Below are 15,655 nucleotides of genomic sequence, written 5' to 3' on the forward strand. Positions count from 1 at the left end.
TTCCAGCAAGATGGTGGCAGCGGTGGCAATAGGCCTACTCCAGCATCTAAAATGAGGAGAAGAAGAAGGAGGACGGGTAGGCCTAGACAGCATATGTGTCTTTGTCTTGTACTTTTGATGTAAAAATTTATTCTTTTATGACAAGCAATTCCCACCTTTTTACTTTATCTAGAGCATAGTTATCAATGTCATTCTCAGCCATATCTTAAAAGGTCTTATTGACAAATTCTTTTAGTGATGTAACTGCGATAATATCACAATATCTATTGCTCGCTATGTTTTAAAAACATTGCAATGTTTTCCTGATACTATTGGCTGACTTCCTGAGACAACAATATCACATTATTTCCAGAATATCAGTGATATTCGTGACTATGCTATGGAGTCATTTGCTTTCTGTGTTGGTCATAGACCAATCACACTTGTTGCTTTAAAACGTCAGCTCTTTTTCACAGGAATGACTAAGTTTGCTACACGGAGCTTCCATCTGGGCTAGGAGTGGTACCATTGCGTGCCTACATTCTAGGCTGCGAGCTATGGCTATTCAGAGCCTAGTAAGGATGCAATGAGTTGTTGCACACTTGCACTGCTGGTGGAGGCTTAAGTTGCAGTGAACATTACACTATCGTTCCTGGATTTTACAAGTGTTTCAATGTTTCGTTCTTTTGTTGGAAAAATTCTAAGTGCTTGGTTCAAAATTCAAATACCCTCCCAGCAGGAATATAGTTGAGCTATGTACAATGTGGACTTACCTCTGCCCTTTCCTTTACTTTCCTACCTGTTGATAAGCCTGTGAAGCATATTGCATCAAGAGCAAAATTTTTAAAAAGAAAGACAGGTCCTTTTCACCAATCCTTTTGTTTCCAAGTTGACCTGCTCATTGCATCTCTGGTAGCCTTTGATGCTTATTCTGGGAGAACTTCCATTTGAAGATGCCATATGGTTTACCCATAGATATGTCACTCTGTGCCGAATTCTGTGTCAATCAATTCTATCAAGTATGGGAATCCTTTTTAGTCACTTGAAACTCTGATGGGTTACCTATGATCAAACATGTTTTCTCATTGTAAAGTGCCTGTCATGTGACTTATCCATTTGCAATAGATCTTTCTTTTCAGAAAAGTCGAGGAGGGTTATCATCTTCAAATGCTTCCTTCACTGGAAAAGAAAGGAAATAATCTTTGAATGCAACCCTTCTGCAACTTAAGAGCAAAGCCATTGTTACTGTTTGTTTATCTCTGATGGTTTGCAATTTTGAATTCTTCTATGGTATGCCTTTTCGGTGACTAAAGGAGAAAAGCTCCACATTGTCTGATAGGTCTAACATCAATGTATGGAAAGCTATAAGTAAGTTCATAATTATATGGTTTCAACTTTCATATCACATTCTGCTGTTATGTTTGTTGTTGAACAGAACTGCTTATCTGATGTTGGTCAACTTAACTTCATTGTATGTCTTGGCCATGGCACTTGTCTCTCTTAATTTTTGCTTTATTTTTGGCATGTCATACTATTTCTGTAGTGTTTAGTACATAACACACCATTTAATTTGTTTCTGATTTAATAGGATAAAATGATACTATGACTTGAAATGATTGCTATAATCGTAAACAAACATGTCTCTGCAGGGTTACTGTGACTTCCTCACAGAGGAGATGCTGTTGAAGGCTGTGGAGCTTGGACAGGTTTTACTTCACTGATCTACTTCTCACTGCTATACTCTTATAGAGCCTGTTTCTCTTCATGCTGAATATTTGGTTTGTTTTTCGTCTTTAATTGTGGAGAATTTCATTATGAGACTTATGTTTCGGTTTTCTCTTCATTTATATGAATATGTGTGTGCATGTGCATGCATTAAGCTTAGAACTTAGAAGTGACACTGTTGGCTTTTCTATACTTCAGACTCCCACAGACTCTCTTCATGATTATTAATCATGGTTGGCCTTCTCATTAAGGACATGCTTGGTTGCCTGAAAAATTTTGTTGGATGCATAAATTTGGATGTATTTTGAATTTTCAGTTGGCCCCAACCCAGCTGAGAATCCAGAAAATTCAAATACATTGTTTATTAAACCTGGATAACATATACAGAGTTTGACTTCTACAATTGTATCTGAATTGGGTGTATTGTACCATGTGAACATCCCTCTTCCTGGGACTGGTTACCTGGCAATCGAACATACCCTAGGTTCATGCTCATTCTTTCATTTACGGTGACTTCTAGGGTACTTATGACATCATTTCTATCTTATCATTATGTTAGTGCACATATTCTTCTTGTTTTTGCTATCCTTCTTAGCTATACTTCTCCAAGGTTTCAGTTTTTAATTTTTATATATACATTTTAGTTTGACAAATGAGGGAGTATGTGGTTTGAAGTCTTGTAGACAATATTTAATGAGAAGGAATAAGTGATGATTAGCTACAATCAAAGATGGAGATAACCAAGAGAACAATAGAATAAAATATGATTGTATACAAAAACTGGCCCTACTCAATAGGTCCGTCCTAAAGCCTTTTTAGTGTCTGGTGCCTAGTTATATACACTACAGTATGGCTCACACTGTAATTTTTCTTATTTTAATTACATGCATGGTGTGACATGCTGAACAGCTGGAGTCTCTTTTCAAGTGGGTTATCTTAACTGCCAAATAATAAGGAACACACTGCTAATACCAGTTAAAATTTTCCATCCTTCGGAATGCTCCAGGATGAAATATCTCTTGAAGAGGATAAATGCACTAGAAAATTTTCTCACAGGCCGGCCAAGAGGTTATCAATTCCTATGGTGAGGGAGGGGGAGATCCCTCATCCACATTTATGGCCTGGAAAGATGCTATAGCAGTTAGTTGTCAAACAAAAACCTGTGATAAGAAATACAAGATGACTACATCATCCTTTTGACATGGATGTGCAAGCTAGACAGCCAATCCTCAAGCTTGAGTTCTTCGGGTTTTTTTGCAAAAATGTCTGCCATAGGGCTATTTTTGAAACAATGTTTACAGGGATAATTGGTATCTGGGAAGGAGTTATAGTTTCTAAATTTTGAAGGTTAAGCTATCAGCACTTGACCATCCAAGAAGAACTACCGAACTCCATGGCACTTTTAAGCTGCAATGCTTGACCTAATCCTGATGGATCATTGACTGAGCCTGCAGGGGCCGTCTCTGATTCGTAATTTCTCCTTCATGCCAAGCACACACACACACACGAAAAGATGAATGAAAAAAGAACAAACTGGCCTACCTCCACTATGGATTTGCCTGAGAATGGGGTACACACTTCCTTCTTGCAGAAACTTTCACCATATGAAGGTACACTTAATCAAAGATTATGCTGTCAATCACAAGTCATATGGCCATGATGGGTTGAGTACAGGATGGCATTTTGTGTGTGATATAGGTGCACAAATATTGGTTCAAGCTGGTCCTTGGTGTAGCCTAACCTTAACTAGAATACTCTTATATCTCCCCTCATGTTGCTTGTCTTAAACAAAGTTTGGCACCTTATGCATAAAATACAAATATTGATGTTTGCTGTATCTTCAATATAGTCTTCATTCAGTTTGAGCACATTTTATTCATCTTGAATGTCTGTCAAGCATTTCTTCACTTCCAGCTATAAGATCTATTGTGAGAAATTTTCTCTGGACCATAAAAAACTCATACTTAATGCATGTGCATAAATCAAAAAGAAAAAAGGGGAATCTGTGATTGAGAGGGCCAAGTTACTATATGTTGGTTTTGTTTTAGATCTTTTCAGTGCCAACTGTTAAGATGACTTAAATGCATCAAACAGATATGTGAAGCTTTACAAGAGATTTGCTTTGTGAGAATAAATTTGTTAAAATGACTGCAGCCAATATTGGAAGCTCTTTTCTATTTATAGTCCTTGTCATATTCAAGTGCAAAACTAAAACCCAGTTACTGTTGGAAAATATTTTTTATGTTTGGCATGAGTTGCACCAGATGCAGCCTATCTAAATAATAAACTTACTACTTTTTTTTCTATGTTAATGTGTATCTGGCGGAATGGCTGCCAGCGTCTTCTGAATCTATGTAGATGCCTACTTATGGTACACGTGGATTTTAAAATTTAATATCAGGGAGCAGTGCGCACAATATGTGAGGAGGTGCAGGATTTGGTCAAGAGGTGCGGAAAGCCCAAGATGATTGAAGCGATCACGCTTCCTCCGCCTGAGCTATATAGGCATGTTGAAGTATGGTGCACTTCTTACATATCTTTTTATTGAGGTGGTTTTAATTTGCTAGTTCCAAGTCCAGCACTCCCTAACTGCAATTTATGTTGGTAATTAGTTGTAACCTGCTTCACTTTCAGTCGCACTGTTACTTTCTTGATATAAATTGTCAAGTTCATAGCTGTTGTGATAGTAATCAATATTGTTCTTGACATTTCTCAAAAAGGTACATTTTTCTCAGAAGTTTTTCGAAAAAAATTGTTTCTCTCTTAAAAATCTTATGAAAAATGTGGAGGATATTGAAGAAATCACAAAATCATGAGTCCTTTATTATCTACTACTTAGAAAAATGTCAAACATTAAAAGGTTTTCATTTTAAAAAATATATTCTTGGAATATATGCATGCAACTGTATTGCAATAAAAAAGGGAATTATGATGACCTTGTTGCAATAATACTCTGATGCTTATTCTTTCTTATATTTATCAAATGCCACAATGTTTTTGTGATATTATTGGGTGGCTTCAAAATGGCAATTATATTGAGAGATATTTGTTACTATAATATTACGTTGTTATGTGTTATTTATGAAAAGCATGAGAATACTGGGATCTCAATAGTTTTGCTTATATATGTATCCTGCCATGATTCATGGTATGAAACATATGGAGAGGCAGCAAAAGGGAAATGTAAAATGAATAAAATAAAACATTTTTGTTAATTGTGCAAAGTACAACTGAAGAAATCTGCAGATCATCCACACAAATGACAAAGACGTATTACGCCTAGTTTGAACACCTAGACTCACTTCAGTCTTCACCTTAACCTACACTTTCTCTCTCTTCCATGACAGCTTATACATCCTTATGCGTTGTGACTGCAGGTTCTCACAAGCTGAAAAGTGGTGAAATAAATTATTCTTTTGGTTTGATGATCAAATATCTATAATTACTGTATCATTTACATAGTTATTGTGCCTTTTTGTTCAGCTTGTTCTGCCTCTTGGATCTTGTTTGCTAAAGAAGATGGGAAATAGGAATATGTAGCTTTCAACAATGTTCTAGAGTGTGTAACACACCCTGTATCAGTCAAAACAATAGCTAGATACTTAGTTTAACTGAACATAGAAATATCTTACATTTAAAATCAGGAAAAGGCAAGAAAAATTGTTTTCTACAAAAACAGGTCAGTTGTCACACATAATTATAACAATGAAAATTAAGCAGCTTACTTTCATATGTCACGTAAAGTCGTAACCCATCAAGAAATAAGTTTAAAGCCTTGTAAATCACGAAATAATCTTGTTTAATATAAATGACAGATGAAAATATGATGATGCAACATCTTCATTTCAATTGTCTCCTTCAAATCGAAATATATGTAGGCTCCTGATCATCAACCTCCCTTGCTCCTTTAATATTGAACCATCCAAAGAATATGGTGGCAGTTCTTCTTCACAGCATGCATCCCACATCAAAGTGCTCAAGCAGATACACCAACTTGCTTTCTGTGCTTTTCTGCTGAGGTTTTCTTCTAATTGCCTAAAATCAATAAACAGAAGTTGTTAATATATATTGTAAAATAATTGTATGTCAATGGTTAACTTATAAAACAAGTCTACATTAGCTTATTACTTTTGTCTCGGATTATATATTATCTTGCACATAACCAAGGTCATCAGTCTTTTATTTTCGAGCCCGTTTTTCTTCTTAGTGTGGATTTGTCAAAAAATATTCCTATTTCTTTCACATCCAGTTGCACTTTATGTTTGACTCGCAAAACCTTTAAAGATTGGGCAGTCACTCCTAAATCTGTTTGACAGCATATCCAACCAGAAATGAAACACTATGGAAAATAACAAATAAAATAACTAAATTATGGTTTGAAAAGTAAATTGAACTTTTGTGTGCAACACTTGGACTCGTTGTTGTTCTATTCTAAATGGCTGCACTTTTTCCTATGTCATCTTGGCAATTGTCATATATTTCCTCTCATGATGAATGACATATTGTATGTCAAACTCAGTGATTAAGTCTCACTCACTGCAGTCTAATAAATCCTAATCACTTCTTGGCTTTTTTAAATGCTGCAAAATATTGTGATGCAGGACTTAAGTAGTATGTGTGAGAATCTTCACTAAAACATCACCGAATCACGTCTCTCCGTCTGAAAATAAGGAGGATGGAGAATAGAGAATAGAAGAAGGCAATGAAGGTAAGAGAACCGGCGGCCAATGCAGCCACACTATGCTTGATCTCTATTATTAAAACATAAACCTAATTAGGTTACAACAAAAAGAGGAATAAAACATGAAGTAATTACAAGAGGTGCCACTACTTAGACGTGAAGACATAAAAACGAAGTGGATCGGGTCTGAACAGACCCGATCCAAACCCGATCCCTTTACATTGATGCGTACAGACTTAACAGCCCCCCTCAAGTTGTGCATGAGATTTGATCATGCACAACTTGTTTTTCAAATCCCAAAAATGCTGCCCTGTAAGACCTTTGGTAAAAAGATCCGCTATTTGTTCACTGGTGGATATATAAGTAGGCAATATCTCGGCTTCTTCAACCTTCTGACGAATGAAGTGTTGATCAATCTCAATGTGCTTGGTACGATTATGCAAAATGGGGTTGAAGGCAATTTTGATGGCGCTTTGATTGTCGCATAGCAATGAGGACTGAACAATAGGTAGATGAAGCTCTCCAAGCAAATGTCGTAACCATGATGCCTCAGCTGTCCCTGCAGCCATTGCTCTATACTCTGCCTCAGTGCTAGATCGTGCAACGGCACGCTGCTTTTTACTGCTCCAACAAATGAGATTAGAATCAAGAAAAAGGCAGAAACCTGAAACTGAGCGTCTGTCATCAGGATCTCCTGCCCAGTCTGCATCAGTATAAGTATATATGCTATGTCCAAGAGAAACATTGGGACACTTTGTATAGATCAATCCATCCCCAAGAGTAGCTTTGAGATACCGTAAGATCCGCTTAGTAGCATCCATATGTCCTTCTGTGGGTGCATGCATAAATTGAGAGATCTGATTTACAGCATAGGCTATGTCTGGGCGCGTAAAGGTAAGGTATTGTAACATACCAACAATGCTGCGATAGAAGGTAGGATTTGAATAGGCAGCAGTTCCATCAGAGGCAGCCAATTTAGTGTTTAGAACACTAGGAGTAGTTATGGGTTTGCAATTAATCATACCTGCCCTGTCCAAAATATCAAGAGTATACTTATGCTGCGTAAGAGTCAATCGATCATTTGCTCTATCAAGTTCAACACCCAAGAAGTACCGAAGTTCGCCGAGATCTTTCATCTTGAATTCTTGCTGCAACAGATCCTTAACATAAGATATATGAGAAGAAGAATTCCCAGTTATAACAATATCATCTACATAGATAAGTAACCAAGTGGTAGCTTCTTCGGTATGATACATAAACAAGGAATGATCTAGAGAGCTTCGTAGAAAACCAGCTTGTTGTATATGATGAGAAAACCGATCGAACCATGATCTAGAAGCTTGCTTCAGCCCATATAAAGACTTGTGTAACTTACAAACCCATTTTTGAGGATCATGAGTATTGTAGCCGGGAGGTTGCTCCATGTATACCTCTTCCTTAAGAATCCCATGTAGAAAAGCATTTTTGACATCTAACTGATAAAGAGGCCACCCATATGAGACTGCAAGAGAAATAATCACACGTATTGTGCCCATAGCAAACACATCCAAAAACACGCAATTCCTCATAGCGTGGCTGCTCTTGATGTAATAAAAAATATGGGGATTTGCCATCAAGCAAAGCCAATGGCAGTCGATTTATAACATGCACAGCCGTATGAAAAGCCTCAGTCCACAATGTCATGGGTAAGTCTGTGTCATGCATCATGCTGAGCGCGCTTTCAACAATATGTCTATGTTTCCGTTCAACAATTCCATTTTGCTGAGGAGTATGTGAGCATGAAATCTGTCTAGTGATCCCATTATCTAGTAGATACTCAGTAAATTCATTAGAAATAAATTCACCACCACCATCACATTGAAAATGCACAATATTACTGGAGTATTTATTTCGAACCAAGGCATGGAATTGAGTAAACAAACGGAAAACTTCAGATTTGTGTTTCATGAAGTGTATCCAAGTATGTCGAGAATATGAATCTATAAAAATGACATAGTACCTACTCCCAGAAGAAGAGGGAATTGGAGCAGGCCCCCAAACATCAGAATATATGGTGTCAAAAATCCTTGAAGCTATTTTATTAATTGACTGAAAAGGAAGAGAATGGCTCTTACAAAGATGACAACTCGAGCACATGCTGGACTCACTGACTGAACTCAGACTGGACTTATCTAAGAGTCCGTCTGCAACAAGACTTCGAACAAAAGACTGACTACAATGAGCTAACCGACCATGCCAAATGGATGGCTTATTATATTCTGCGACATTGACTTCATTATGACTTGAAGAACATGAATCTGGAGGGTGAGGTTTGGACAGCTTTGGAGCTTCTTCAAGGACATACATATCTCCTTTGCGAGTGCCCTCAGCGAATGTCTTCTTGGTTTGAGCATCCTTGACATAAACAGAAGATGGTGTGAATTCAACAGAGGAGTGAGTATCATCAATAAGTTTGGACACTGAGATAATATTTTTCTTGACACTTGGAACAACAAGGACATTCTTTAATGGAATGGAAGAAGAACCCATGGATATTTGTGCATTTCCAATGTGCGATATTGTGTGATGGGAACCATCTCCCGTGACTACTGAGCCTTGATCTAAATAAGGGGAAACACTAGAGAGATTACCTGTGTCACCAGTAACGTGGGCTGCTGCTCCAGAGTCCACATACCACTCTCCTTGCTCATTTTGCTTCAAGTTAAGTTTGGATAAGGCTGTCATTAGAAGTTGCTGCACGTCTGCTGAAACCTTTGAAGTTGGATTTGATCCAGACGAGGATGGAGCTGACCCCGCTACTGTCCTATTCTCGCGCCTGACCTGACTATTCTTGTTCTGAGGATTGTGCCAACATTCTGATTTTACATGCCCCTTCTTGTTGCAATAGAAGCATGTCGGGATTCTCCTAGATGTGGCAGAGGTAGTATTCATGCCTGGCGGTGTTGGGAGAATCCCTCTTCCCATGCCTGTCTGAGGAGTCCAAGAACGAGTGCGATTTCCTTGCAGTGCGTGAGTTCCTGTGATCAATACATTGTGGCTGTTGGAAGGAACCAGATTATGTCGTTGAACTCGACTAGCTTCATGTTGAAAAAGCTTGGCCTTTAGATCTTCAAAAGATGGGAGAACAGGTAAGACTTCCAAGGCTGTGCAAAAAATATCAAATTCCGTTCCCAGTCCACTCAAGGCTTGTTGGACTTTGTCTTTGTCGCTGACGGGATGTCCAATTGCAGCAAGCTGATCACTAACACTCTTGATTTCATTCAAATACTCCAAAACTGTACGCGTCCCACGCTTGATATCCTGAAATTGCCTTCTTAATTGTAGAAAACGTGCTTCCGAGACTTGAGAATATGTTGTAGCAAGGGTAGACCACAACTCTAGGGCAGTTAAATCATCATCAATACCTCCCAATACCTCTTCTGACAAGGTAGAAGTGATATAAGCAACAAGAGACTGGTCGTGAGCCAGCCAAACTTCATATTCGGGATTGCTCTCAGGAAGAGTTTCATATTCAAAACTGATTTCACTTCCAGCCGAGGCCCCAACACCTTTATCTCCCACGACTGTCTTCTTTATTTCACGGTTAACATACTTTGGAGGTGCTGGAGTAGTCCCATCGATGTGCCCATACAGTCTATGGCTCTTAATAAATGGGACAATTTGACGTTTCCAAGTCAAATAATTACTATGGTTCAGTTTTTGAGAGATGAGTTGTGAGAGAAAACTAGAGGATAGAAGAGAGGGAGCTGGCTGGTCCATGATTGAAAAAGAGGATTAGAACAGACGATTTGGGCAGAATTTTAGAGGTCACGATAGAAATTAGGGCAAATTAGGGCAAATTAGGGCAAACCGTGTGACTTAGGGCAAAAAACAGAATTTAGGGCAACAAAAATTAGGGCAAATCGTGGGATTAAGGGCAGAAACAGAGTTTGAGGATAACCACGGTAGAAAATAAGATTTAGGGCAGAATACTCCAAGAAGAAATCACTCACCGGAGGACGATGTAACCTGGCTCTGATACCATGTGAGAATCTTCACTAAAACATCACCGAATCATGTCTCTCCGTCTGAAAATAAGGAGGATGGAGAATAGAGAATAGAAGAAGGCAATGAAGGTAAGAGAACCGGCGGCCAATGCAGCCACACTATGCTTGATCTCTATTATTAAAACATAAACCTAATTAGGTTACAACAAAAAGAGGAATAAAACATGAAGTAATTACAAGAGGTGCCACCACTTAGACGTGAAGACATAAAAACGAAGTGGATCGGGTCTGAACAGACCCGATCCAAACCCGATCCCTTTACATTGATGCGTACAGACTTAACAGTATGTTGCTGCATCAAGAGCTTAATGAAGTTGCCGAATTCACCTCTCATTTATACTCTGCCATAGGAGCATGTATAACTTTTTACCTTGAGCGTCTCTCTTATAACCTCTTTTGCTTTGTTCATAACTCCAAAGAGGTACCTGATGGTAGGCTTATCTTCATTTTTAACCAATCTTAAAGACTTTAACCATCAGTATGCTGATTTTTGATAATTTAATACTTGACTTTCAAAATTGACTGTTGGAAACAATATCCACAACTTTCCTGGACTTCCTATTATGAGCATGCAGATAAACAACCATTTATCACCTTGTATAAATGGGATTAATTTATTTTCATGTGTATATTTTCGGATCAAACTCAATGTATAAATGTGGTATATATTTTGTGATCTCTTGACATTGTTTAACATTTGGTTTCATGACTTCATCTCATCCATCTTGCCAGTATCTTCAAGCATAAGATTGATGCAATGAATTGCACATGCTCTGAAGCGAACATTCTACCTGTTGCTCTATAATTTGCTACATCATCTGTCATGTACTATTTGATATTATCAGGCCTGTTTCTTTCACAATATCATCAGAAACCTGAAACAAATCGGTAGTCTTTTAGAATAGCTGTTAAAACAGCAGATTTCAAAAACATAATACCTTTAGGACAAAAAGTATAAGAAAATTGATTAATGTTCTTGTCCTCATGTCTATCCATCCACCTGTTTCTTTCTAGCTCTTCATCATAATATGTTCTTACTTATTTAACATTTGCATGAATATTTTTCCTCTCAATTGATGGTAAGAGGACATTTTACATTCAGGGCATATAGAAGCTATTGCACCTATCATAGCCTGTAAATGAAATTATTCTTTTGCGCATAAATGGAGCACATGCATCATGGAACCATCTCCTCATTGCATCATTTGCTTGTTCCACCAAATGTTTGGGGACATAGTTGTCTAAGTATCTGCTTTAGAACCTAGAGTAGTATCTGAAGGGTAAAAAACTGCCGTTTTAAGTTCCCTTTTTTCCAATACTTCCATATCATATCATAAGGGTCCATATGGGATGTACCCCCATATAACTAGTTATAGGGTTATAGGCTACAAGGTGATGGTTATGGGATGTACACCCATATAACTAGTTACAGGTGTATAAGGTGATGGTTATGGTACATGTAACCTACAATATGCACAACACTGGTTTTTCATATCAGATGGAGGATTCACCTACACCATAGATTTCATCCTTTTGCTACCATACTTTGTAATTTAGTGTTTATTTCATCTGTTTGATAGCTTATTTAGATTTTAGAACCACATTCTTTGTTAGTATCACTACTGCCCTTCGGATATGTGCTTGGAATATTTTGCTTTCAACTCACTTTATTTAAGAACCCTGCAAGCAAAAAAGAGTCTGGATAAGGCACTAGTTTACTTTGCAGTAGCTCCATGAATTCTTTGTGTTGCTTGTTTCTGAATCTATTGCATGAATGATACTGGAGAGGTTACATATCAAGTATCAACTCAGGAAATTGCTGGTGACGAGCTTGTAAGGACATTGCAAATTAAAAGCAAAATACCTAGATCAAAAGCTCTTGCTGCATTAGAGGAGAAAATTCTGTCTGTGCTTGCCGAAGAAGGTTTAATTGCAAAGGATGAGAATTATGTTCCTGCTGAATTGGTCCCTGAGGTGTATGAGGATGAAGATGAGGATGATGTTATTGTTGAAGATGGGGAAGTAGATGAAGGGGATGTCCATATAAGGCCAGTTACAAGGAAGCCTATGGCCTTGGTGAGATACTTTTTAATATATTGTTTTTTCTTTTTACTCTTTTGCCACAATCAAGTTGATGTTGTCCTTTGTGAGTTTAAATTCCGCACATGAAAAGGATACAAATTTTTACTCTAGTTTTTCCATTTTCCATTATCTTTAGTGCAATCAAGTACTACTATCAAGTTGCCCAATTTCATTTTGACTGCTTTTCAGCAATTTAGATGTAATTTGTTGCTTGAAATGTTACTGCATCTATGACGTTAGTGAATTCCGATCACTCAAAGGGCCTTTTTTGGATTTTTTAATGATTGTCTTAGGACAAAAGGACAGGCTACATGGGCATGTTGGTAACCTAAGGGTGGGTGCCGGAGCGGGCCGCTGGCAGGGGCCCAATATTTTATTATTAAAAAAATATTTTATATTTTAGAAATAGTTTTTTATTATAACCAGGCTGGGCCGGGCTCGAAACCGGGTTTCGGGTACAGGGTCCAACTTTTGGACATCGGGTCGGCGCGGACCCAGTTCTTATAGTGCCGGGCTGGCCCGATGCCCACCTCTATGGTAACCTTGCGACACATAAATTCTGGACCTCATAGTAACAAATATCACCGATATTTTGAATTTTGAAAGTATCACAATTTTGTAACCAAACGAAGGAAAAACTAAAAAGCTCTTTAAAGTGGGGCAAGAACACAGGATTTTCAAAGTATTGCCAGAAGTAGATACCGTCAAAACATTGCGACAAAATGTTAAGATTTAAGGTATTAATCTTACCAAGAGTGGAATTTTGTGACAATAGTACTGGTGTATCTTTGTCAAATTTTGACCATTAGGATGTTCAAATGTGTAACTACATTAATTACTATCCAGTTGCTAGTACGGTTGCCAAAACAGGTTGAAGTACATTTTAGTTTTGTAATTAAGTTGTTTGGTTAAGTAACATGTTGAATTGTTAAACTACTAGTCTGGACATAATTCCTCAATATAACCATTATATTATATAACTTTATAATCAATATAAATATTTTTTTGTGCTGCTTAATATATATATCTATATATGTGGAAGAAATACTGGCAAAATTGGCTACCATGTTTGGTCCCTGGCTTTCTATTTTTTGAGGCTAAGTGGTATTTGAGTGCTTTTGGTCGTAAGATTCATGTAGGTGAATATGCTAGTCACACTTGTGAAAACTATTGAAGGGCTTGGAGAACTGGTTCACATATGATGACTAATATTTGTGCTATGAAGTTTCCATTTCTTTTCATTATTTTTTTTTTCACAAAGGCATGAGGTATTTAGTCGAAGAAGAAAAAGGAGGAATGCTTGGATGGAAGGAGTCCAGTAGATTGGTCTGTTTTATGTGGAGTATTTCTAATTGAACTTGCAACTTTAGATTTTAGAAATACCAGCTGGTTAATTTATGTTGTTTGGTATTGTTTCTTTGTTTCTTTAAGAATTTGTTCTTATGATTGTTCTTATCTAAGCATAAGAGAATGGTTGTTCAAGTCTTCTGTTGTTTAGTTTGAAGAACTCATGAAATGGATGTTTCTAATTATGGTGCTTTCTTAATTTCTCCTATACCATGAATCCTTACCAAACTTCTTTTTATTAGCAGAAATTTTCTGAGGTTGATGTGAAGCTTGTATTTAAGGAGGTAACATCAAAGTTTCTGCGGAAGCGTATAGTAGAGGTAATTTAATCTTGTAATTATGCCAACTGACATACACATGTCTACATTATGCATATATATTTTTCTCCTTTCTTTTTCTCCATCATTTGTTTGTCTCGTTCTTTATTAGTTAGTCACACCCAACTCATTGATTGCTTGTTGCCTGATTGAACCCAACATGCAGAAAGATGGCCTACTAGGTATCAGATTATAGATGCCTACTAGGTATGAGATCATCTATGAACCCAACCTCGGTTGCTGACATTGCTTCCTTGCAGACATATGGTCGATATGGCTCTAATACCAGCAAATGGTGGGGCCTCTTATAACACAAATGACCAAAGGAATAATAGACTTGAACAAGGAAAAAAAAGAATTTAGAGTTGAGGTTAACAGAATAGTTACTCCTCTTCAAGGGACTGTTTCCTCCAAGGCCTATTTTACATCCAACATTCACGACATAAGGGGGTTTGCCCCAGTTTGTGTTCCTATGCCAATCCCCTGATACAATGGATATGTATCTAATTAGAAACCTGCCTAACTGGTCCATGTATCACTATTTCTTTATTCTCATCAGTTGTTACCAACTTATTTAAACATCAACTAGTAATGTCAAACTATGTAAAACTATGTGCTTTTGCCTTTTATAAGTTCGTAATGAAACAGATAAAGTGTGCTTGACCAAGTGCCTTATGTTTAGGATGCTATCAATTTCCCTCTTTTCTCCTTTTCTATTGGTTGCTTGGTGCTTGCATTTTGTCAAATAACATTATAACTAATGACATTTCGTTATTGGAAGGGTGGGAAAAGAAGTGATGGACGAAATCACCAAGAGATACGCTTGATTAACTCAAGATGTGGACTGCTTCCAAGGGCTCATGGAAGTGCTCTTTTTACACGTGGAGAAACACAGGTCTCCTATCACTTCTCATTGAACAGATTTTCCTTTTCTTTAAGCAATTCTTGCTTGTGCTTATATTGTCCTTGTACTGAGTTTATCACATCTTAGCGTCTTACTATTTTTCGGATTTTATCTCGTTAAAAGTATTATATTGATGGAAGAAAATTTTCCATTAGTAAGATTACATTATGATTTGTAGACCACCACAGCCATTAACCAAAAAGAAAACTGAGAATCAGTTAACATTTTCCCATCCAGAGGAGGAAAAGGTTCAAGTTTAAATGACTTACAGAAAAAATTCCGACTCTTTATTTTACTCTCCAACTGATACTAGAAATTTAGAACTATGCTTGATTGGTGGCTCATGGTATTCATTTTCAACAATGCCTTCTCTATTGTAAAAGATAAGTGGAACAATGTTTTAGGAAAAACGGAAATATTTGCCTTTTGTTCTCTCCTTTATTTCCTTTCAGGACCTGGTAGGTAATTGCAGTAGAAACTTCTGTCCCTATCGGAGGTGAAAGGGTATCTGGTGTCATGGTGGTTTTACTTTTCTAGTATTCTGTATTTTCTTCCATCGTACTTAGTTTGGTCA

General features: G+C 37.3%; 1 protein-coding gene across 1 annotated transcript in view; it reads left to right on the forward strand.

Moving 5' to 3' along the window:
- The window catches only part of LOC116261692 (probable polyribonucleotide nucleotidyltransferase 1, chloroplastic), a 30,562-nt gene that overhangs the window by 7,084 nt on the left and 7,823 nt on the right, over positions 1 to 15,655 (forward strand). The window contains exons 8-12 of the mRNA XM_031640489.2: positions 1,629 to 1,685; positions 4,106 to 4,219; positions 12,244 to 12,507; positions 14,106 to 14,180; positions 14,959 to 15,072. Of these exons, the coding sequence (XP_031496349.1) occupies positions 1,629 to 1,685; positions 4,106 to 4,219; positions 12,244 to 12,507; positions 14,106 to 14,180; positions 14,959 to 15,072 (624 nt within the window). The remainder of the gene's footprint in view (positions 1 to 1,628; positions 1,686 to 4,105; positions 4,220 to 12,243; positions 12,508 to 14,105; positions 14,181 to 14,958; positions 15,073 to 15,655) is intronic.

Source organism: Nymphaea colorata, chromosome 1, assembly GCF_008831285.2.
Source record: "Nymphaea colorata isolate Beijing-Zhang1983 chromosome 1, ASM883128v2, whole genome shotgun sequence".
Lineage (NCBI taxonomy): Eukaryota > Viridiplantae > Streptophyta > Magnoliopsida > Nymphaeales > Nymphaeaceae > Nymphaea > Nymphaea colorata.